The 24,747-nt window shown below is 39.4% G+C and overlaps 1 protein-coding gene across 1 annotated transcript in view; it reads right to left on the bottom strand.

The window, feature by feature from the left end:
- Positions 1–8,676: 8,676 nt before the first annotated feature.
- Positions 8,677–24,747, bottom strand: part of MAP6 (microtubule associated protein 6) — a 93,589-nt gene continuing 77,518 nt past the window's right edge. The window contains exons 2-4 of the mRNA XM_085623285.1: positions 15,419–15,632; positions 12,151–12,344; positions 8,677–10,285 (exon numbers count right to left, since the gene is read on the bottom strand). Coding sequence (XP_085479411.1) covers positions 10,195–10,285; positions 12,151–12,344; positions 15,419–15,632 — 499 coding nt within the window. The 3' untranslated portion in view covers positions 8,677–10,194. The remainder of the gene's footprint in view (positions 10,286–12,150; positions 12,345–15,418; positions 15,633–24,747) is intronic.

Here is a 24,747-nt window from a genome sequence, read left to right as displayed (position 1 = left end):
TCAAGGCTTAAATCTCCACCATGGCAGGGACCGGGTCGGTCCATCTGGCTTTCATGGATCTCACCTCAGCCTTCGACCGAGTAAACAGGTTTAAGCTTTGGTCTCTTTTAACCCAGATGGGTATAAACCTGGAAATAGTTTTATTTTTGAGGGACTTACATAGTGATGTGAACGCCATCATCCATTATCACCCGGACGGAAGCTGCTCAGAGGAGTTTGCCATGCAGAAGGGGGTATTTCAGGGTTGGATACTGGATCCTTTTCTGTTTACTCTATTTGTCTATCATTTAGAGCAAGCTCTATTAAGGTGTAGATCAGACTGCCCTAGTATTGGAGTCCATGCGAACCATCATGTCTTGTATGTGGACGATGCAGTCCAAATTTCCCGGACTGCGTTGGGGCTGCAAAATCTCGTGGACACAATTGTGTTCTTCATGGAAGATCTAGACCTCTCAACCAACTTTAGTAAGTCTTTTGTAATGGTTGTAGGGCGTACAAATACAAGAGGCAGGAGATTCAGGGCTAATGACCATGAGCTTTTAAAGGTTAGCTCTTTTCCCTATTTAGGGTTGGTATTTGGTAATGGCTGCTCCTGGAATCCTCTAATTGAGTGTAAGAGAAATATTTTTAGCTGAACAACTACAGCAATTTTTAGCTTTGCAAGGCTTTTGGGGGAGTCTCTGGTTGGTACAATAATTAAGCCATTAGGCTGTGCAACTCCAAGTGTGTTTCTGCTGTGGTATATAGTAGCGACATATGGGGTTATAAAGACATTACCACTCTACAGGTGGTCGAAAACAATTTCTGTAGCAGGTTGCTGGGTGTACTGCAGAGCAAACCTCCTTGGATGGCCCACCAAGAGTTACGCTACTGTATTTATCAGATGTCATCGCCTTTCTGCCTTTACTGAAATGGATGATTATCTGGACACTCCCAGAATGTCATCTAAACAGGGCGCTTCTTTGACCCTGTTTGAAAATGGATAACTGTGCAGTTATTGGATGGCTAAAATTGGTTAAGGAATATTGGAGATCAATGGGAAGGGAAGAGCTCTTCGACCACCCTGAGTCAATTGTTTAAAAAGACATCATTTAGACCAAAATGTATTTTAAATTATGGAAGGATACACTCAGAAAGGAGATGGAAATAACAAAATCAACAGTTAGAAGTTACCTCTCATTGAAATACTCTCCCCATTGTGAACCATATTTGTTATAAGTCACAAATGGTTATCACTGTAAGCTGTTAACACAGTTTCGTTTGCATTGGATAAGCAACCTTTTAGGCTGCGGATGGGAGTTTCGTAATCGAGGTCCCTGCTGTTGCGAAAACGTATCTACGCAGGATGACCTACATTTTTAATGATCTGTACGTTTTATGAATTACCACAAAAGGCTTTTATCCTTCCACTTTTTTAAGAGTTGGGATTTATTCAGGTTCACCCAGCAATGCAATATTTGAAAATTTTGCACAGTGACTATTTGAAATTTTCAATTGCATGTTTATTATCAGCTGCTGTGAATAGTCATTGTAATTCTTGCAACAACCCAAGGGCTAGCTAGTTGGAGACTTTTAATCTCCAGCCCTTTTTCGAGGTAGCATTTAGTACTTTATCCTGGTCTACACTATTCGCTCATAAAGTTATTTATGTATTATACACTGTAAAGCAGAATGAAGTAACCTCTTTTTCTATTAGCTGAAAGCATAGTGGACCCATTGAGGTTTTTTTTCTCGGGTTTGAGAACTTTTATTGTTTTTATGAGCTATAGAGGTTTGTTTGTATTTTTCTTTTTCTTGTATGTACCTGTGATATGTATACATATTTTATTGTTCTTTTATGGTTCATCTTAAACCCTATAAAGATCTATGACTGACTGAATGAATCCCAGTTCTGAAGCGGTCTCAGACCTTCAGCTTGATATTTACACTTAAGGTGGTACGATTGCTCATATGAGCCTGGACTTTAACCCCTCAATGGGAAATAAACTTTTTGCAGGGAAGAACCTCCAATCACATATAGGTTTAGATTTAAGATTTATACTATAGGTTTGCTTAGTGGGTTATCATAGGATTTCTTGGTGCATTATCAAAATTAAAACAGATAGCCTTAAGGTAATTAAAGATCAGTCAAACAGAAAGCTAGTCAAATGTTCCTGAAAGAACTACATTTTAAGTAATTTGCAAAAATCCAAGTGGTTGAGCGAAATGAAACATGAATGTCAGGCTGTTCCAGAACTGAGGATCCAGCACACACAAGGCTCTACCAACGTTTTACTTTGTGGGATAGTGAGAAACCTGCAGATAAAGGAGGGACAGTGGTGTTTCTCCCCAAGGAGATGTATAGACAAGAATGTCTAAGACTTTTAAGTGACAGGAGGAACTATAAGAGATTGCTAAAAGATCCAACGAACAACATTGTGGAGGATACATGTTCAAACAAGCTGAGGAACAAGAGTGGACCACAAAAGAGGAAGCAGACTTCCTTTAAAAAAAAAACAATATGCTGTATTTGTATGTCCTGCCCAAAATACACAAGGGAAACCTCCACCACCTGGACGGCCAATTGGGCAGGCATTGGTTCAGCCCTGGAGCCATTATCTACGTTTGCTGATCACTTCCTGATACCTTTGGAAAAAAGAATGCCATATTTTGTGCAGGATACCAAAGATATGCTCAACACCCTCAGCCACAGTGAGTTCAACCCAGAATGTCAGCTACTCATGACGATAGACGTCGAAGCTTTGTACACAAGCATTCCCCAAGACGAATCATTAAGAGTACTAGATCATCTATGACAACAGGTTGAATGGAACTCCATAACCCCACGAGAATTTGTGATGGACTGCACACATACAGCCCTGGTAAAGAACTATTTCAAATTTGAAGAACAGTTCTATTTACAGATCCATGGGACTTCAATGGGCAGCACTTTTGCCCCCAGTGTAGCCTGTTTGTATGTCCATGCATTCGAGTGAGGTCAACTCGTTCGTGATCACATAAAAGTTTGGAAGCGTTATATAGATGATATTTTCATAATTTGGTCAGGCAAAATGGACTCGGCACAATGACTGTAAGCAGAAACGAGACAGCATTCTTGGACTTGAAGATTACTCCACATGATAATACTTTACACAGTGAAGTATATGACACGCCCACTGAAAAGAGCAATCTACTCCAATACAACAGCAACCATCCTAAAACCTTACGGGGCATCCTGCCAGTAGGAAAATTACTCAGGTTGAGAAGAAATTGCACAGACAAAAAGGATTTCTCAAAACATGAAGATATCCTCGTGGAAAAGTTGAGAGAGAAAAAGTACCCGAAACAGATTATAGCAAAATCAATCAAAAGAGCATCAAATATTCCAAGAGAAGCGCCTTGGCTACCTCCCCAAAAACAGCACCAGAATGGCTGATCACTGTGACAACATTTGGAGTACACTCAACAGGAGTCCAAAAAATTGTAAACAAACATTGGAACATCTTAACATCTGGCTCTTTGAAGTACGAGAAACCTATGTTCTCCTTCAAATGGAGCAAATCTATCAAGGCTGATCTAGTTCATACTCATCCAAAACTGGGTAGGATACAAAGTAATATACCAACACTATGGAACGCACCAGACCTAACAGGACATGCACCCTGTGAACACTGCAGTACATGCAAGCTGAAAAAAGAAACCTAAGAGCTGGATTTAAGTGTGAAGACACTGCGGATTCAAATGAAATTCACTAACTGACTCTAAAAATGTAATTTATATATTGACCTGTAACTGCGGAGAAAGATATGTGGGTATTACCACAAGAAAAGAAAAAACTCAGATCAATGAACACCGGAGTACGTTCAGGTGCCAGAAGAATCTGACTAAACTAATGAGACATTTCATTGAAAAAAGTCATGCAGCAGATGATGTTGTATGAACCATCATTGAGCAAATCAAACAGAATGGTGGCAATAATACCACCCTGTTCAGAATGGAGCAAAGGTGGATCTATCGTCTGGATACATGAAACAGGGACCTAAATGATGAAGTGAAATGGACGCAGCTGCAAGATAATGAACCATTTCTGCACCAGGACTGCTAGGCCATTACATTTCATACAACATATACTCTTCTCAGCCAACAATAGGGAGGACAATTTATTTATATACCCCTACCAGACTCCTTACTTCTAGATCTGTAGTATATAGTACAAACCATTGGAAAACTAACATCATCCTAGCTCAATAACCCTGGGACTAACTGTTGTAAAACTAACATTTTCCAAAGCTTAGTAATCCTGGGTATGAGGAGATGGAGAGAACCAGACACAATACCTTTATTTATAACCAGCATGCTCGTAGCCAGCTAGGTTCCAATACGAGGTTATATGTATTACATTCACTTAACATATGAGAAACTAACCAATGCCCTTACGGGCAACCGCATACATATTGCGGGCCCAAGGTTAGAATATAGTGTGTTTGGGCAACACTTCCACTAGCTAGGGGTCCCAGACTACAGTTCCCAGGAATATTGCAGTCCTTATGGTTTAACGCCTGCAAAAATGGTGTCATAGAGTAGGCGGCAACAAGCGACAGCGGCTTACTCAAGTAGCGATCACCTCTGTGGCTCGTTTCCCAACATACGGCAGTGGACGGGGCACGATTAGGTGCAACCACCGCGTCATCCTTCTAAAGAAGTAAGTGGATCTTATAATGACATAACATCACCTTCCTCTCGCAGCCCCGTGGTGAATCATCAGTATGTGAACAACCGCCTTCTTTTTTGTAGGAATGTGTCCGTTTTAGTACAGCCCTCTCTAGTCTAGTGGCATATACCTTGATGCAGCACTTATATTATTAAAGTATTGTGCATGTTATTCCATTTTCTGGGTGATTGTGACACTCCTCGGTGATGTCGGCATGCTAAAAATATGTTGTCCAAAAACTATACTCTCACAGACAGTAGACCTGGGATACAAATGTTCGAATGCTTGCCTGTTATACTTGCATTGACACTGGTGGGTATTATGACATATATATTGTATTGATAAAAGAATGCTACATCGTTATTGGAAGCTGATAGCCATTTGGCATTGTATATGAACCTAACTGTTATTTTATAAATGTGTGACAACAAAGGTGACGCCCCCCACTTCTGGCCATGATGCCCGTAGTACATTTTAACCCGGGTAAGTGAAGAATGAAACAAAAAACTCTTGCATGGAGTGTTGTATGGGAAGACAGACGTATGATTCACTAAGGAGGTGGGGTTTATGATCTGGACCCTCCTCACAGTGATATGAACGATGATGTATACCTTTAGGAAAATCCATTAAAAACAAATGCTTCTAGTGGTTATCCATATGCTGGTGAATCAAAATATGCCAACAGTGGGAGCTCATTGCTATCGTTTCCCTTCATCCATACCATTAGAATATGCCAGCAATAACAGTATCAGAAATAACATTTATTTTAAATACGGACTATAATAGTCATTGTAGTGGTGGGAGGTTAGGTACAAGTTTACCCTACTAATATAGTTTATTATTTGGATCATCAACAATTAACATTGTCCCCCTTTATTTAATTGTATTTGTTGTTTGTATTTTAGGTGGTACAATGAATACAAGGGACTGGTAGGGTTTCAGTAGTTACCCTTAATTTTCTTACCAATTTTCCACATGGTGTGTTAACATACCACATTGTGCTTTAGATTACCCTGAAAAACATGTTGTAAATTACAGTTCCTAAAGGTCAAGTGTTTCATTGAGTACACATTATGACCTGTATCAGAGCATTTTAATCATATCATAGGTACTCTGTAATAAACTGATGGACTATACCCCTAGGTATTTTTAATTAAGAGTTTCCTTCTTGTCGAAATAACAGGAACTAAGACATTGTCCTGACAACAGATTTCAAAGAACTCCCAGGGTCAAGATTAGCTGCCGTCGGTTGAGTTCGCTGGAGTGGCACTGTTCACTCGTAGAAAATCAGAACTGTGAGATACCAGTTTGAACCTTTTGACTCTCAAGTAGCCTTTTGTTGTGCAATTTGTGTCAGGGGGACATATTTGAGTGTTTTATCTCCTCCTCTCATAGCGTGTGGAGCAGCTTAGCTCCGAGAGGTATTAGCGACATTGGTAGTCAATCGACTAGGGACAATGTATACCAGTTGACAAAAATAGAACCATGGCACAGCGCTGTACCCTACAATGTTGATACTCCCACAGATTGTTCGGAATCATAAGTGCGAGTGCCCAAATTGAGGTGCTCGGCAGCATTCTAAACATCTTGCAGGTGGTTCATCAAATACATATTCAGAAACAGAGCGTTACCATGAATAAGTCTGGATTCCACCAGGGCTTTGGTGGCTGAGACGCCACTAAATGGAAGAAGACATGGTAGGTAGAGTGCTTTACAAAAGCTTCACTTGAAAAAATACAAGCATAAGAGATGGACACAATCTTAGACTCCCATGGGAAACAGGCGGATGATAAGTGGGTAATGAATGAGTAAGTGCAAAGATTGAAGGATGGGTAAGTAAGAGCATGAATAGATGAATGAGTGCATGAATTGATAAATAGGTGTTAGAATGACTGCTTTTGTCCTCCACTGCTGCAGCCCATGAGTTGTACTCCATTCTGCATCCCTTAGTTCATGTTCGGCCTTGTACCATCACTCATTATTCCTAACTACCAGTGCAGTTTTGCCCCACCACTCATCCTTAATTCAAACCAGATTTACCCCTTCCCTCATCATTCCTTACTGTTTGCTCAGACCCTCAATTACTCCTATTAGTACTAAATGCATGCAAATTGGCACCATGACTCAGAAATTTTGCAAGTCTGTCAAGATTTGCACATCACCCGAAAAGCTATATGTGGCCATGATTTGCACCATCACCAACGAATTCATAGTGAATGTTCCAATTTGCCCCATCACTAAGTAATCCTTAGCGCAGGTTTAAGTTTGCCTCATTACTCAGTAGTCCTTAATGCTTGTTTAGATTTTGACCATCCCTCACTAATCATGAATGCATGCTCAGATTTGCACAATTATACAGCCATAATCATTGCATGCTGATATTTGCACAATCATAAATCTTGAGTGCCTGCCTAGGTTTGCATAATCACTAATAGTGCTGAGAACAACTTACTATTCAGGCATCGCTCAAGTGCTCACTCATAAATTTGCCCCACAAAGTGCTGGAACGAAGACAAGGGCCAAGTTCCCTTTTTGGGTGAAATATGTCTGGGACCTATGAGCACAGGAGAATGTTTTGGGAAACCTCTATCCTCACATTTGCAGTGACAACATTCGCTTGGCTTTTGTAAAGTAGAGTCTGTCACTCAGAACCCAGAAACCTTGCTGTACAGGTGACAGTCTATTCTAGACACAGCAAAGAGCTGGTCTAGGCTCACATCCACCTTTGACCAGGGCAAACAGAAAAGCAGTGCCCCCAGAACACATAGGGAACCAGGATGGGACACAGCTAGCTGTGATTTTCCCCCTCCTCCTTTTCCCTTCTGCTCCTACAGTGTTTGCAGCACTCCATTGAATAAAAATAAATTATATTTCTCATGCAGGTTTAGATACCATTTGATGGTTGCAATCACATGACATCTGATCCAGTGGAGAAGAGGCGCAATGCAGTTTCTTGCAATGAGTCTATTGTGCATGAGGTTTCCTTGCAGAGAAGAAGGCAGGACATTTGTTGGTGTGATATGCAGGTGGTTGGCCATGCCAAGTCCCACACCTGTGTCTGCGCCATTCAAGTTTCAGATATGTCATCTATGTTTTGACTAACTATAGAAGAGTCGGTCAAAACACAGCTGCTGCACGGACATACACCTTGTTCTTCCACAACACAAATAACAGGGCTAAAGATTACGTGTGCAGCAGGTGTACTCCATACGTCGTGAATGGCAGTATCAATCAGCCAATGATTGATCACTGTCAGTTGACCAATATGTGAATGGCACCTACGACCACCAGTGTCTGAAGGGGGACGATCCTTTCTCTGTATGGAACATAATAAACACTGTGACAACTAAACTGGTCTTTAACCAGACATAAAACTCATTAGTGCAGTGTTTCTTGAAAGAAATCTAGGGCCAAATAATTTCCTTCAGGCAGTGTGTCTATGCTATGGAAACAAATTTGAGGGCTTTTGTAAATTTGAAACTTTATGGGCATACTGAGAAATAAGGCTATGACTAGTTAGCAGAGAGGTTGACATTTAATATTTTAGTAACTGGAGCACAGTGGCAATCCTGCTGATTCCTATGTCAGATTACAAGTACAGTGAAATATCAAACTGTAACAATAATATTATATGGACATAAAAAACAACCTCAACTTTCAATAAAGAAAAATGGAAATAAATAGGGTGTGCCAGCTAATGAAATATGGACAAAGCATTGCTAATGTTGTTAGACAGATGAACGAGGGAAATTGCTGGCCATGTCAGCACATTAGTGCAACCATCATTACCACTGCACTTTGATCAACTTGATGTGTTTACAATACATGTTTGCAAATTATTATTTTAGCTCATCTTAAGCTGTCATGCTTCCTTTTTCAGTGCTAAATGTAAAAAGGGCAAACATATCCCAGACCTAAGCTGCCAGATAATGACCTGGCATGTGTAGTGTCTTCTCCCAACAAAATACAAATGAAAGTCATTCTTCTTCAGCATTTATTTATATTTGAAATTATTTTGGGCAAGCAAATCTCACAAGCACGTCACAATCAGTTGGTTATACATTAGTATCTTTAGTCATTCTCATACTTACAAGAATGAAATAGCACCAAGAGTGGTGTGCCCAACACATTACATAGACAATCTGTGATATGCCACCAAACCTAGGCCACAAAATAACAATTAGATACTTCATATCTGCCGCCAGGATGAACCATGGAGTAAAAAAATGATTGGCTGTAATTTTAATGTTACGTGGCTTTGGCATGAATAGACATGTGGGAAAACATTGAGTGCTTGCAAATGTAAAAGTTGTAGCATTTCAATAAATAAATAACAATAAAATAAATATAATACATACAAAAATCTTAAATAAGCAGCAAAACATTTAACATGACATATATATTAATTACTTGTAACAAGGTGTAGTTACAGTGTAATACAAAAAATGGTCTATCTATACCACAGACATGTGATGAAACGTAATTGCCTAAGAAATTCTAAAATAGAAAAAGGATAACCTTTAGTTTATTGTTTGCTGGATAATGTTATACCATTGGGTAAACCATGCTACTAACTGCTCAGCATTTACATTTTCATACATGTAATTAATGTGCATTTTATAAATATATGTACAATACTTACAGTACATTGCACTTACACAATTTATTGAGTTACAAAAGGGCATGAATGCTCAAAGTACAAATCAGTGTGAGGAGCTGAATTCAACCATTGTGAAACAGAGAATGGCATATTTAATAATTATACCATTACTAGAACAATCACAGTCAATCTGAATGCCTACAGTGTGTCCTCACTTCTATCACATCCAACAAATTATCAAGCAATTACCAATCAATAAAGAAAGCTTGGTATAGAAATTAAAATAGTGCATTTGCTTCTATGTATGTGAAAACTGTTTACCCCACAGCACAACACATACCTGAGGTGTCCATTGGAGACCTGGCCCTCATCAATTTAAGTTATGTGACTAAATATTTGTGCATGATTATATGAGAAAAATATTTGAACTTCCATTTCCAAATATCCCTTTTGTTTTATGCCTGAAATTGGAATCAGTTGGCAATATATTCAGGTTTTATCAATTTCTCTAATGAATATTGGAGCTGTAGAAATTGATGGACAACAGGTATATTCTTATGATGATTAATCATTTCACATTAACAGTAATCTTGGATTATTAAAAATCCACTTGAACCTTGTGTTTCACCTGTTTGAGTTACTCTACACCTTCTTCTGTTTAACAGTCCTCTACCTCCGAGTCCGGAAGCTGTTGAACCTATAATCAGTAAATAGAAGAAATGCCCATTTAAAGAGACTCTTGAATATGGAGATAAATAAACAAATATTTGCAGATCTGGGATCTTCCTAAACATTGAAAATGTATTTTGATTAAATTAATGGTGGAAACTGGCATCCTAATTCAGCGGATTGGACAAAAAGTGAAATTCATTTTGTAAAATTTGCATGAGTCTCGGGGCATTGATTAAAGTAGTTGGGCTTTATCATCAAGTGGCCCATTTAGGTCCTTTGCATTCAATACTAGATCTGTCGGATTCCGAGGTTCATTGTTTGTTCTGGAAAAGAGAGAATAAATAATATATTTACTGCTGAAATACAATCAAATCAAATTTGCGTCCTGATGCGGTATGCAAAGCAGTGTTTATTTACTGCAGTCAGGGCACTGCATCTAGGTTTTGACAAATACATTGGTGTGAAGGGGAATTCAAAATAAAAGTGCATGCAATGAACTGATGCTGTAAGGCAGTGTGGATATTGTGATCAAATGCAATTAATGGATCTTGACATGCTTTAGGTAGAAATGACCACTGTTGATATTTCAAACAGGTTGTTTCCCAAAAGCATGCATTCCTGGATAAAATATGAAGTGATCCCAAATTTAGTAGAATTATTGGGTATCTATTAGGAAATAGGCAAGACTAACTGGCATACACTGTACAGAGACATTCCTGCTACTTTGTACTATAGTATACAGCTCTACCACAGACACAGTCCACTCTAAGAAACACACCACTAATCTTAAATAATCACCTTTTAAAACCTGCCATAATTTCCCAGTTTATAGTATAAAAGCACATTATACAACACCACCATGCTTTGTGTGACTCCCTTAGTCAGGTCTGAATCATTTGCTCAAGGTTTTCTCATCAAAGTGGAAGGATTAAAGTGTATATTTTTATTCTTTCCCTTCAGAAGCCTTATTATTCAGGTAGAAATCTATTCCTTTCAAAGTACTTCACATTTATAAATGATTAACCAACGTAAGAGAGAGAGCACCTGTGTTACCTAAGATCAGACTTAGAATTTATGACTTATGATGAGAAATCCCTTGTTAAAGCTACTCAAGTACATCTAAAATCGGCCAACCACAGAACACAAAGTCTCAAAAGTGTAGACACCACTTGCGGTTCATCGGATACTACATTCTTGCAGAACGGAAAGATATTGTAACTTCCTATTATTTGTCACTGGTTCCATAATTAGCATATATCTTGCTTTTGCTCCTAAAATTGATAAAGGACCTCCGGCATTTATGATGCTTAGATGTGCTTTTCCTCTATTTAAAACAGACTGTGCAGATGCTTGGTAAAAAAGAAAGTATGCTGCTTTCTTTGACCTGTTATCAAAATCATCCAGTTAATAATTCCTACTGTGCTAGAACACTCAATCTATCAACTGGCAAGTATTGTGCCCCCCCATAGGATTTGCAGGTCAATTTAGGAAAGGATCACATTTTTATCCCATCAACATTGATACTGCAATTTTAACAAAAACCTGGATTGCAGTAGGCTACAGTTTCATCCTGTCAGCAAAAATATATTTTGCTTTAAATGCATTAGTTTGCTGAGCTGTAGGAACTCATAGATGTGCGAACCTCAATTAAATAACTAGAAAAATGTCTACTATTTTGATGTACAAAGGGAAATTACAGATAAAAAGTCCTTGCTAATAAAATCACAAATCATTTTTCTCTTAGAACACCAATAAATTGCCATTAACAAATCTTTCCTCCAGTTTCAAGAAGATGGAAAGCAACAGGGAAAGTTAGAAAAAGCTGATGGTTCGAAAAGTGCGAAAAATCTAATATAACCCACCCACAAGTGATCTTTTTCAATGCCTTGATTTGATTTCAAGTATTCTTTCTTTACACATGCTCTTAATTCACAAAGAATTGTGTATGCTGCCACAAGACCCTCTCAAGATTCTCTAGGCATTCACTTTCCTCTATCATGGGCTATATAGCATGATGCAATCAAATCATTTTACACTATACCTGTCCTCTAAAATGAGGAATTCTATTTCCCCTTTTGGAAAAACAAATCAATACAATCAGAATAACAGCAGGTTTGAAGCTTCTAATAGGTTTTGCGGCCTTTGTTAAAAACAGAACAAAACCAAAAAAAAAGTGCAGTGAAATTACTCTTTAGCCTCTGCCAATTTATTGTTAATCTCTTTGCTTTTCTCTTTGTCCTCTGGCTTTGCAGCAGTGGCACCCTCAGCACTCTTTTTCTTGGTAGCACGGCCAGATGGAATCAGCTTTTCTTTGGCCTTTTTCAAAGGTTTATGGCTTGTTGTCTTCTTCAGCTTTGGAGTCTGAACGCTAGGCTTCTCTACCTAGACAGACATGCATAAAAAAAACACAAACACAGAGAACACACAAGAAAGGGTGGAAAACAGGAAGCAGCATCAGAATACAAATTCACCATAAGCAAATGATGACAGTAGTCATAAAGATCTTTATAAGAAGCCTTATATATTGCTTTGTTTAACATAACCACAAAATAATATTTAGCACACCAGATCACCATAACCCCAAATAGCCCTTTTCCCCAACCCTTCGACCATTTCCTACACATTTCATCATGTCACTTAAATTAGGCCTGAACTCCACAATGTTGTAATACGCAGTCATTGCTCTATTTAACAGCCATCTATGGATGCTGTGCATCCAGATAATTAAACATCCATCTCCTTACTCCCCTCCCCTGATGGCCACATTGTTGAGAGAAACAGTCACAGAGGAGCAGTTACACATTTTTTTGAGGCTTCGGGTTTTCTTGACCTGCCCTAGGTAGGGTTTCAACTATCAAGACAAATATAATTTGTGCTGCAAGACATACTATTGGGACTTTTGATGATGCTGATACTGCTGTAATATAACATGTGGAGTTACTAATCAGTGCATCAATGTGATTTTCTATTTATAGGTTGGATCTTCTGTATGGCTAATGACACTGAACTGTATTTCTAAAATGCATCATTGGTACAGCCTTATGTCGCTAGAATGAATGTCACACAACACAGGTTTTTCATACATTGTTGGACTGCTTTGTTATGTAACTGTTTTGGACGTTAGACTACATGATGGCCCCTAAGCACTGACTTGCATTGCTTTGCTTCACCTGGTTACCCTAGCAGAGACATCTTCATCTTACAATGCACAAACATTTCTTCCATTTTCAGTAATTTTCTGTTAGGTTCTGTCAGCTACAATATGCGCACAACTTTTACTTCTGCCTAAATTGTTATTTTTCTAAATTCAGACAATCTTAATCCTTTTTTGAGAGTTTAGAGTTTTTTCTGAGCTGAAGTGCAAGCAATGGCTGTATTTTATCTAATCTCCTTAGCTGCTGCATCTTTCCTCTGGTCTGCAAATCTCCTGAGCCTATTCCTCTTTGCTCATGGTGATTTTCATTTCAATGTCCTGCATGGCATTTCAATTACCCACTTGTCCTTAATGATCCCAGTGGTTATTATTTGTTAAGCTCCCCTTGAGGCTTGGCTTCTCTTTCATTAGCATATATTTTGTGTGACATTCCCTTGGGTTCTTTACCAACAACTCTCCTTTTTCTACATAATTCTCATTTGTAGGTCCTCACCTAAAATGACCATCATTGAAGACAGCAGTTGCTAAAAATAAAGTCATTTTTTTAAATTCTTTCACTGTGATTGTCTACATTTTCACTCAATTGATGTGGGTCTTTGGGGGACACATTTCGAGTTAATATTGACTCATTGAAGAAGTAATAGGAGTTCTCACACCTCTGTTGGATTTACGGCTTGCTAAATTTGTATTTATGCAATGCATGAACTACAATTGTTGGGCTTGGTCCTCAGTTACTCTTTTCATTGGATGTCTATCCTTTTGGTGTAATTGATATGACCCTATATTTAAGTGGAATAGGTTTCAATATGTTGTCGCATAATTCTGAATTGTCCACCCCAAAAATGAATGGCAACAAGTACGCAACATGCTATTGCCTTGAGCCACACCCTGTCTGATACTTGATAATAATGTTGAAACATGGATATATTCCACAAGCAGATTGTTTGGATTCAGACTATGGGGCTGATTTATATGTTGGTAGTAAAGATCCTCTGTTGCAATGGTAAATGTGTATCCTTACAACCAACATAATAGTCTGCCCGCCTGATCTAGATGCGGGTGGACCATAGGTTTGGGTACAGCGGTGACCAGTCCGTCACCACGATAACCAAACCTACCTCCAGGATGGAGCCCAATGGAGAAAGTGCAGTCGAAGAAATTGCTTTATGTCCGCCTACCCAAACAGGAAGGTTAGATATATAGCCATTTTGTTTACTGTCTGCCACTGCCAGGGAACCCTGTGGGAGGTTGTTTTTGAGAAATGTAAAACTCTATAAAAATTTGGTAACCGGCCATCCTGTTTGACAGAGCCGTCTGTCAAACCTTTACAACACTGACAGGAACTGCTATGATGGTGGTTCCTGGCAATGTTAAGAGATGTCCATGGAGCCGGCAGACACCTACAACTTTGGTGGATGGCATGTAACAGTATGCCAAAACATAAATCAGGCCCCAAAAGGCCATTTGTCGACCAGGGCGGCAAAGTACAATAATCTATCGCCCTGATGAACTTGCCATTGACCAAAGTTAAAGATGGAGTATGCCCCGTTGTCAACATACTTTCAGTCTGCCTGCCTCTAAATTATATTTTGGCTGGGAGAGTACTACGTCTGTATTCTGAAGCAGACGAACAGTGTGTGTTCCTTTGCCTTTGTTGGGTGAAAATAGTAGGTCAGATGTTAATTGCATTGTCACTCATATGCTGCCTGACATTAAAAGCTGGTAACTGCCATCAGTCTTATTTTTCATCGATGCTCCACTTAGGTCCATTTTTGCTGGGCGGGCTGCTAAATGTTGACTCTGCCAAGTGTGTTAGCACCATTAATGACCTGAGCAGAGGTCAGTAATGCAGTAATGCTTAATAATAAATGTGTCACTGAGGCCTACCAACATTGCATTCAATACTCAGTAAATGTTCGAGGATTTGCAATAACATGAACGCATGATGCATTTTATTGCACGTACCACAGATGTAGGGCTACCCCTATACCAGCTTTCCGTTGTTGCTGCACTTTTGCATTCTGTGCACTATGATTTGCAACTCTGGACTTAGTGTTTGCAAAACCATCAACTTTACTCTGTGCCGGCTTTCTGAATTAAAAAATCTTCATTGAATGTGGCCATTGACATTCCCAGACGTAAAACAAGAGAAGTGATTTGCACTGTTAGTTGGTTAGAATTAAAATGTGTTTTCTATCATGATGTTAGAATAGAAGCAATCTAGTAGTGGGAGGGGCTTCATGTCTCATGCAGACGGGCATCTGTGTTTCCTAAAATGGCTGTTCTGCGCCTACACCCTTACCTTGGATGGTTCTTTGTAGGGCTCGCTGTAGAGGCTGCGTATTCTCCTGCGCTCAGTCAGCTTGTTATCCCCAGGTGCAGGCTTGATTAACTCTCCCTTGAAGGTGGCCTTGTAACTGGTTTCATGTATCACTTTGTCCTCAGGAGGCTTGTACTGAGGTTGGGCCTTGATAGGTTTCACTGGCTTCACATCCGTCCAGGCTCTGAACTCATTCCTGTAGAGAAAACACAGGACACAGTCAAGTACATTAAACCAATGTATTTATTTATTTATGCTATTTAATATAGTGTGGGCATGGCCCGAAGGCATCAGAGCGCTTTACAACCAGGGCTGGACTGGCCGTAGCGGGCACCAGACATTCCCCCAGTGGGCCGCCAGGGTGGGGCCGGTTTTGGGACCCTACGGGACCGGTTTTTTTATGGGGAAATGCAATATCGGCCCCCTGTAGCAAAATCAGCCAAAAACGGCCCTGGCAAACAGCTCGGCCGCACCTCTCTCACTTTATCTCCTCCTCTCTCTGTCTCTCTCTCTCTCTCTCTCGCTCTCTCTTCAGGGCTCTTACATTTCCATCCGAGTCCACTTCAACTTCAATCACCTGTTTCCCCATATTTCTGCTTCAGTCCCAGATTAAGGTACCCTGGTCATCCCTTATCTTTAGTTCTCCAGACCTACACAACTCAGAGGCACACAGGTAATCACTGTATCAGTATTGCCATTGTGCCTAAAACTACAGAACTAAGTTACTACTGCATGTTCTCTAAGATGCAAATGCTTTCTCTTTAGGCTTCCGCTTCCAATGAAAAGTGACATTGAACAGGTAAGGTTCACTCTAACAGAGTGGTTAAAATGCAGAACATCTCGTTTAGACTGCACACGTATCACTCACAATAGATAGTTTGTTCAATGATGGCTCGGCTTCTCCAACTTCATCACAGGAAAACGTTCTCCCTAAACTTTCGATGAGCAGGTTGAGTCTCTCACACCTGGGAAGTCTACCTCTAGGATCCATTAACAACAGCCGAACAGTTTGTTATCAGCCGCAATGGTATAGGCATTACCCCAAAAAGAGGGTTAGGTTAGCTGCAGAATCTTCCTCTGGTCCTCATCTTCCTGGTGTGCTAGCTCCTGGGGTGAAAAAGTAAATACTGAAGATGGTAGAAGGGCAGCTTATATCCAGTACGGTGGATGGATGGCTTTTCCAATGTCCAGTCAAGTTCAACGTTGACACCACTGGCTTGCAGTGAAATGCATAATTCTTTTGGTTAACTTCAGCTCCATGGCAACCTTTTGAAATTAAGATTGATACATTCCTTATTGTGCATTCCATATGCACTGTTCTTGTCCATAGTGCAAAGGATTAGGTGTATCGCAAGGGGGTCAATCTTTCGATGATGTTTGTGCCGCATGCCAGGCGTACAGAACACAGTCTTTGTTCAATTGTTACTCTCTGGCCAGGTCACACCTTGACCTGCTCGAACTTGTTAAATTCAGTAACTTAAAGCAAATGGTCCTTCCTCTAGATGATGATTCACAGTCAGATACTGACTTGGCTTTAAAATACATTTCGACAGGGGAACCTAAAGAACAGTACAAGGGATTGTGCAGCCAGAGCGGTAGAGCGGAGAAAGATTCCTCTGGTTACCCCCAACCCTATAGTGCACCATAAACCTTTATGAGCTATATACATACAAGTGAGGCCCAAGCATGGGTAAACAACTTCATGTTACCCAAGCACACACAAGCAAGTTTGAGCACACTTCATGTACCATCAGGGGCAATGAAGCAGACTAACCAAAACATGATCTATGGATTCATTAAAGACAGCCAGATGGCAATCTCTGCACTGTGTTCAGGTAAACGTCCTGTACCTGTCTACTAGAATCAGAGGGGCACCAACTTTTATAATTGCAATGGACTGGTTACGGAGACAGCAGTCATCCATGCTAAAAGGAGTGCCTCTCTGGGTGTTCTTCAATATCCCCAACAGAGTCTAGCACTCTGTTGGTCACCAACATGACATAAGTATGGTTTACACTGGTCAAGAGGCTAGTGTCATGAGTCTCTTACATAAGAAAACATACCACGTTAGGCAAAACAGAAAACTGAGCCCCAGGTTATCACACAGCCACTCCGCCGAGAGTCTCTCCAGACCCTAGAGTCTCCCAAATGTGGTTTTAGAGCCATTGTACCCCCTTTAGAGTACTTTAGTTCCTTCTATATTTTTTATTACTTTGTATGGATGACCACTAATGACTCTTTGAAAGACTCTCATCCTTTGGGCGTTTCTATCTACTTTCAAGTGTATCAACCTTCTTCAAGCTCAGAGTGGATGCACACAGGAAGACTTTTCAGACTGTGCATTTTCGCTATTTAATGCTTTTTGAATACCTCTCCCTCTTCAGTACCTACCTCTTGTACCATTGTGGTTGGGGGGTGTACCCTGGGGTCATGTCCAATAAATAATTGTGTGAGGGCTAATTAGCATATGCTACGTTGTCACAAAAGTCATAAACATTTACCCCTATGTAAAAGGAAACTATTCTACTTTACAGTCAACCCTGAGACACTGTTCTTGCTATATTTAAGAAGGCAATTATACGTAGACAAGCAATGTATTCATTTCGTAAATAAAAATACATGGACTTCAACTTGTTGATTGTGAACACAAAGCAGTGAATGTTTTAGACAATAAGGGAGACTACATTTAAAGCATAATCTTTACGTATAAACATTTAATCTTTTGCATAGTATTAAAAATTTGACAAATGTATATACTTGATGTACTCATAACAATATATTAATACTTTTATAAGCCTTTGGTGACCATGCTTTACATATTGAACACCCTAAGGCGTTACTGGCCCCAATTTTAAATCTGTTATAAAAATGTAAACTTACCTCATCTGTTCTCTTTTGAAACAGAAGTATCTAATATTGTGGAGTTGATGTACTCATGCCAAACAACTTACTCAGTCAGACACACTGTCATCTGTCTTGCTCTTCCTTGGTGTTAAATACAAATACTCATTGTGCCATGTTTATTGTAAATGAATAGCATTTGCATCTAATATTGAATTTCTGAGATTCATCTTTTATAGTTTTTGCAAAACATGCTGCATTCCATGGCATTAGTACTTCAGCATAGTTATTAGACTTCACCCTATCTTGTTGAGTTTGATCTAAGGTTTTAGATCTGCTATCAAGATCAAAGCACCTTTTAGCCCAACCAAGTATTCGTAAGTTCCAACTTTGATATGGGTGATCTAGAATGTGTAGTCAACTACATTAATTAGCTTCTACATGTATCTGGAGTGCCTGACGGTTATCATATGTAAAGTAAAATTCATGGCATTCCTTGATAAGTGAAACGAATTTTCTGGTTTGTAAACTCGACCCTCAATAACATGCAACATTTAGGGTTTTTGATCAAACAAAGCTTAAGTAAATTTTGCTGGATTATCAGCTTTGTAGATAGTAAAACTTAATTCAAATTGTTAGGAAAGCAGAAGTTTCGATATTTACACATGTTCTTATATGGGATATACAAAAAGTGATCCTTATTGCGTCTTGGTGAGAATTATCATCATTGCTTCTCAGTGAAAATGTAATAAGATTACAATAACACAAGTTCTTGAGTTCTTGTAATCTTATTAGATCTTTAAAAGATGTCCCTCTATTGAGGTAATCATGCTTCCCAGCTGAGAAGAACATTGGTACAAATTTGATGAATTTAAGCATGTCACAAGCCTCAAATGACCTAGACATATTATATAGCAAATGTTCCTTTGATGCCAGTTTTCAAAACATAGGTAAATTTGCTCATATCATATCATAGTCTGCATTCTGGGCGGAGAACTCCACATGGTAAAGTATAGGAAAATATAAAAAAGTTTATTTAAACGGAAAATAAGTATTAAACATGTTTTGATATTAAATAAGAATGCACATTAATTGTATGTATTTATTTTAAAATGTAGAACAACAAACAAATGCTACAGCACTATTAAAACTTTAATAGATGGAAATATAAACACACAAATGCTACAGCACCATTAAAACTTTAATAAATGGAAATCTATTAACTTAAATTTAAATTATTTTTCTGAAGCTTAAAATAAAAAACAATTTCCACCTAAAGAATAAATATTTTTTATCTTGCATTATTAATCATTAAAAATGTAATTTCATTTTCTTAATGACATTACTGTAAAATTGTATAACTAAATAATGAATACAGGCTATTTAAAAAAAAAATATTAGCATTATATTTTATCTATTCATATTTTTAACTATTTTAAATGATCTAATTTAACAATATTTGATATGGAGTTATCTTTTAAGTCTCTACCTCAATTATTTTCTATAGCAGGGTTTTGCAGTGCCATATGGTTTTGCAGTGCCATATGTGGTGCTGAACTGACTATTGGTTTTTTAGTAGCAACCTACTCTTGGATTTTGTGAAAAAGCAAAAAGTAGCAAATTTACACATAAGTATAAGTTACCTTTGTGAATCAGGCCTGTTGTGAATAGCCAAAATCAGAAAAGTTACTTAAAAGTGTTAAGTTACCTTTGTGAACTAGGCCCTATGTATTTTGGTTGATTGAGGGAAGTTTCCAAGGCAGAACCAATTCTGTGAGGATGATTGCTTTGTTCCTGTTGCTGCCCATGATTTACCTTTTCTGTGTGCTAGAGAAGCTTTAATTGGTGCTACTTTATATTTTGTACCTGTTCTGTATTTGTTGGAATCTTGAAAACCTGTTGCCCAAACTTGAAATTTGCTCCCTTGGCTCTAAGTGTTCCAGATGGGCAGGAGCGGTGCACTGGTGATGCCTCTGATGCAGCTATTTTCTCAGGTAGAACGTGTATACACAAACTTTGTGTATGCACCGTCTACATGAGAAAACCTTTTTTACAATAAAACAAACATAACTATTGGCTTTGTCAGTACTTGCTGGAGGTTGGTGATGGGGGTAGTTGATAGTCCTACACTGCTTAATATATTTTGCATGGCACACATCAGATTTGATGGGGTGAAGATGTGTCTACGTGGGTATCTTTGAGAGCGTGGATCTGATTCTGGTGGATGTTGCAGTAATTTGGCAATGGGGCTTGTGCTCTGATTCCTTCTACCATGATATCTTTGATCTTAGATCAAATTTCACCAGTACAGATTCTTTTTTATTTGCAAAACATGAACAAAAATATATTATTTATCGTCAATTTGAAAGGAGAATAAAGAAAACATGCTATATACATTTCAAATAGATAATTTAATAAAATTATTTAATTTGCTGCTAGCCCTAACATGCAAATGTGCGCATCTTTCCCTTCTCCAAGCCAAGACATAGCTCCCTACACACAAGGGGGTTTAATTGTGTGTGGGGGGTATGGTCACAGGAGACACCCCCTATATAACTCATACACACAAAATCTCTGGCCCTGATACCTTCATATAATGTAGAATGAAAAATGAATGAGATGGCAGAGAATTCTAGCGATAGATGGAAACCCCCTACCCACCTTGACAGAGGCATGCTTCATCATTAGGCCTCTCCTGCCACTGGTCAAAGAGATCCAAGTGCAAGCTACAACCATAAATGGGAGCTCGGGAGGATTTTTGAAGCCAGGAAGAATCAGGGTACCCGTATAATGTGAAGTCTCAATGGTGGTGCTGGGACTCGTGATGCAGAGGGGTGTCAGGAGTGATGGTAAAATTACCTTTTCTGTTGAAATATGGGGAAGAGGGAGAAGAACAGGTACCACTCAACAGGTTCACTGGAGAATGCTGCTCTCACCATGCAGGATGAGGTGCCAAATGATGAACAAATGACTTTGAACGAGAAGCAGCACTTAAGAAGCCGATTTCAATGTCGGTCGGAAAGCCTCCAACCGGCATCCGCTGTTTGTATTCCAACTGCTGTATTATGAATACAATGGCCAGAATTCAAATCGGCCAGTCATTCTGGCTGGATTCCGACAGGCTCGAGGAGTCGGTCAGCCAATCAGGGACCGGCCCGTAATCCCTATGGACAATGTTTTCGCCTTAGGGATTACCATGTTGGGTTTTTGGACATGGAAAGCCTTAAGGAAAGTGACATTGGGGACTCCTAGCAGGGCCCCCTTCACCCTGCGGCCTCCTGGTGGGGGCCGAGAGGGCACCTATGGCTCCTGTGCAGGGAAGAACAGATCCTCCAATTTGTCTATGGGAGCTTGTGCTACGGCCGGGTTTATCGCTGCAGCACAGGCTCTCATAGACAAATGGAAGTATGTGACCGCACCATGTGCAGTTACATCTGGACTGCCGATCTGAGGTCGGTCCCGTGACCGTGATGGTGTTGGTCGGAGGCAACTCTGACCGACTTTAATATGAGGCCCTTAGTGGTTAATCTCAGCAACCCCACCCTCTCGGAACCAGAGAATAAACTTCTAAATCAGGGCTTGGTTCCATACCTACACACAAAGTAGACTGGTTTACAGCCAGGTTGGAACTTGCAGGAACCACTTGAAACATTTCTTTGCCACCTATGGACAACAAAGGCCCAGAGAAAAGAATACTGGGTTAATATAGAAATCCACTTTCAATCCTCACACAAATTGTGCTCCACTGGAAATAGCCTTTGGGCAGAACATCATTAGGACCATCTAAGAATGAGGAGAATGCAGAACAATAGATTTTCCAGAATCTATTTAAAGAAGAAAAGACACTAATCAATGAACTGTCAAATAACACTTCAAACACCATGAAGCTAGCAGACAAAAGAGGACTCATGATGGTATGAACATTGAAGTATACAGACAGGAGTGCCTTAGACAACTTAATAATCATTCTTCAAGAGGATCTGGATAAACCCCACAAATCGACTAAGAAAGACCATAGACAAAATGACTGGCCAGGCGGTCAACAACCATTGGATAACCAAAGCAGAAGCCAAATTCCTCAATTCATAAAACTCGAAAATACCATATTTTATATACCCTAACAAATACATAAGAATGTACTACCTCCACCTAGATGGCCTATAGTGCCAGCAATTGGCTCTATGTAGAAGCTTCTTTTGTAATCCACAGATTTCTTTTGATAGAAGAAATGCCAGCGTACACAAAAGACAGCAAAAACAACCATTCATACTTTAGAAGACATACCATTCAATCCAGAAGAGCAATTCCTTAGTGGATTAGATGGGGAGTCACTGTACACCTGCATCCCACAGACAGATGCACGGGTAACAATTGAGTGTCTACTAAACAATACATATAGAACATATATGAGCCCAATACAGTATATATTGTAATGCTCATGAATATCCCTAACTGAGGATTTCTGCAAATTTGAAAACCAACTCTACTTACAGAAGAACAGGACCTCCATGGGACGCACGTTCACGCAAAGCATGCAAATGTCTACAGCCACAACTTTAAAACCAAATTCATATATGCAAACAATAATTAATTTCCTCAGAAGATCTGTTTGTGGAGATGGTACATTGATGACATTATTATTATATGGCAATCGGAGACATATTCCATAGGGAAGTTTTTATTCTGGATAAATAACCTTGACCCCAACTTAAAATTCTTCTGTACCCATAGTATCTCTATTCTACAATCTTTTGACATCTTGAGTTAGGCCACAGCAGGAAAACTATATAAAGAGGACATTTTTACAAGCCCATAGATCTGAACTCCAATGTGATTTACAGTAGTTTGTATTCCATAGCACTCAGTAACAACGCCCTTTAGGTCAAGTCCTATGATTACAAAGGAACTCTGATTTGTATAGTTTTCAGAAACATGCACATCTAATGTAAGAATCGTCAGTAATGTGCCTACACCAAGAGGATAATCACCCAGGCTAGGAAAAGGCAAAACACAACAATAGATTGGCTCTACTGACATCCCATGAGAAGATAGCAGTGGAACAATGTTTCTGTGTAATGACGTTTTCCTCACTCACAGACAATATTAAAAAAGCAGTCCTAAAGAATTGCCACATTCTAAACTCAAGAAATGTTAACTTTGAAAGGCCATTGTTTGCCTTTGAAAGAAGTAAGAACTTGAGTGATTTGTTGGTCCATACCTGCTCAAGACCATCCAAACCATCTATGACAGAGAACCTGTGGAACCTCCCTAGAGCTGAAGGACCTTTCACCTGTGGTTCCTGTACTGTTTGCATTCAGACTAGACTTATGACACCGATAGACATCGGATTTAGGACACCCAGGAAACAGCAATCATTTACTAACTGCAGTAGTGAAGGTGAGAGATGTATGGTTGCTTGACCGTCTGGTTTATCGTAAGGAATATTAGAATCAGAACTATGGAACATAGGAGCACAATCAAGTGTCTAATGTAATACTACAAAAATGACCAATCACTTTCTTATGAAATGACATCCGGAAGAGATGATACAGTGGACAGTGATTGACAAACCTGTACTTAAAGGATCACAAAGGAGAAGTCAGACATATTCCTTCTATGGGAACAACATTGGATTTTCAGATTGAAATAAGAAAATAATGGTTTGATTGATTACATGGATCTCGCTGTACCAACTAACCTAGCTGTACTAACCAGCCTTGGACCGGAGTGAAAAGGCCTCTTTGCACCCTACTGGCTAGTATTTCCTGATTGAGAATACTGGCACACCTCCGAGTGGTGTTAAATAATTTCCTGCAGCAACGATGCCATGACATGATGGAGATTCGGTACATTGAAAATATCCATGTCTGGAAATAGGACTCTTGTCCCCATACCGTAATGTATGTACCAAAATATGCAACAGCAACAAGATGTTGGATGGAATGCTAAAATTAATCCCAGCTACTGGCAATCCCACAGGCTGCACTCCAATCCTTGGTTTTTAGCCCACTATGCCACGTCTGAATGGACCCAGCCATATGCTATTCAGTCTGGACCCTGCTCCAACAGGAACAGTCCAGCCCTGATACAAGCTAAAACATTCCTTGATCATTTTACTATTGTCTCCTTGTTGTACTGAAGGGACGCACCTTGGCGGGAACCATGCAGCATCTCAGGTAAGTTCTGTGTGCGTTATTTCAAGAGCACAGTAGTTTGCATTAATGGGCCACTGTAACTGGCCTTTTTACTTCTCACTCAGTTACATAGCTTTGACAAAGGAGGTCAGACTACTCCTCAAAGGACAATATGCTGCCTATTTCCCATAGTAGTGTGGATCCTACCCTCAGCAAATAGTAGAGGCAACCCATCCTCAATAAGAGGGGTAAGATGCTGTTTATGATATCACACAATGAGTGTACAGTGCTTGCATGTCCCAAATGAATTCACATATGAGGACAGTATTTTGTGTA

Source organism: Triturus cristatus, chromosome 8 (genome assembly GCF_964204655.1).
Source record: "Triturus cristatus chromosome 8, aTriCri1.1, whole genome shotgun sequence".
NCBI lineage: Eukaryota > Metazoa > Chordata > Amphibia > Caudata > Salamandridae > Triturus > Triturus cristatus.
The sequence above is the reverse complement of the archived record's forward strand: the minus strand, read 5'-3'. Positions and strand labels throughout refer to the sequence as shown.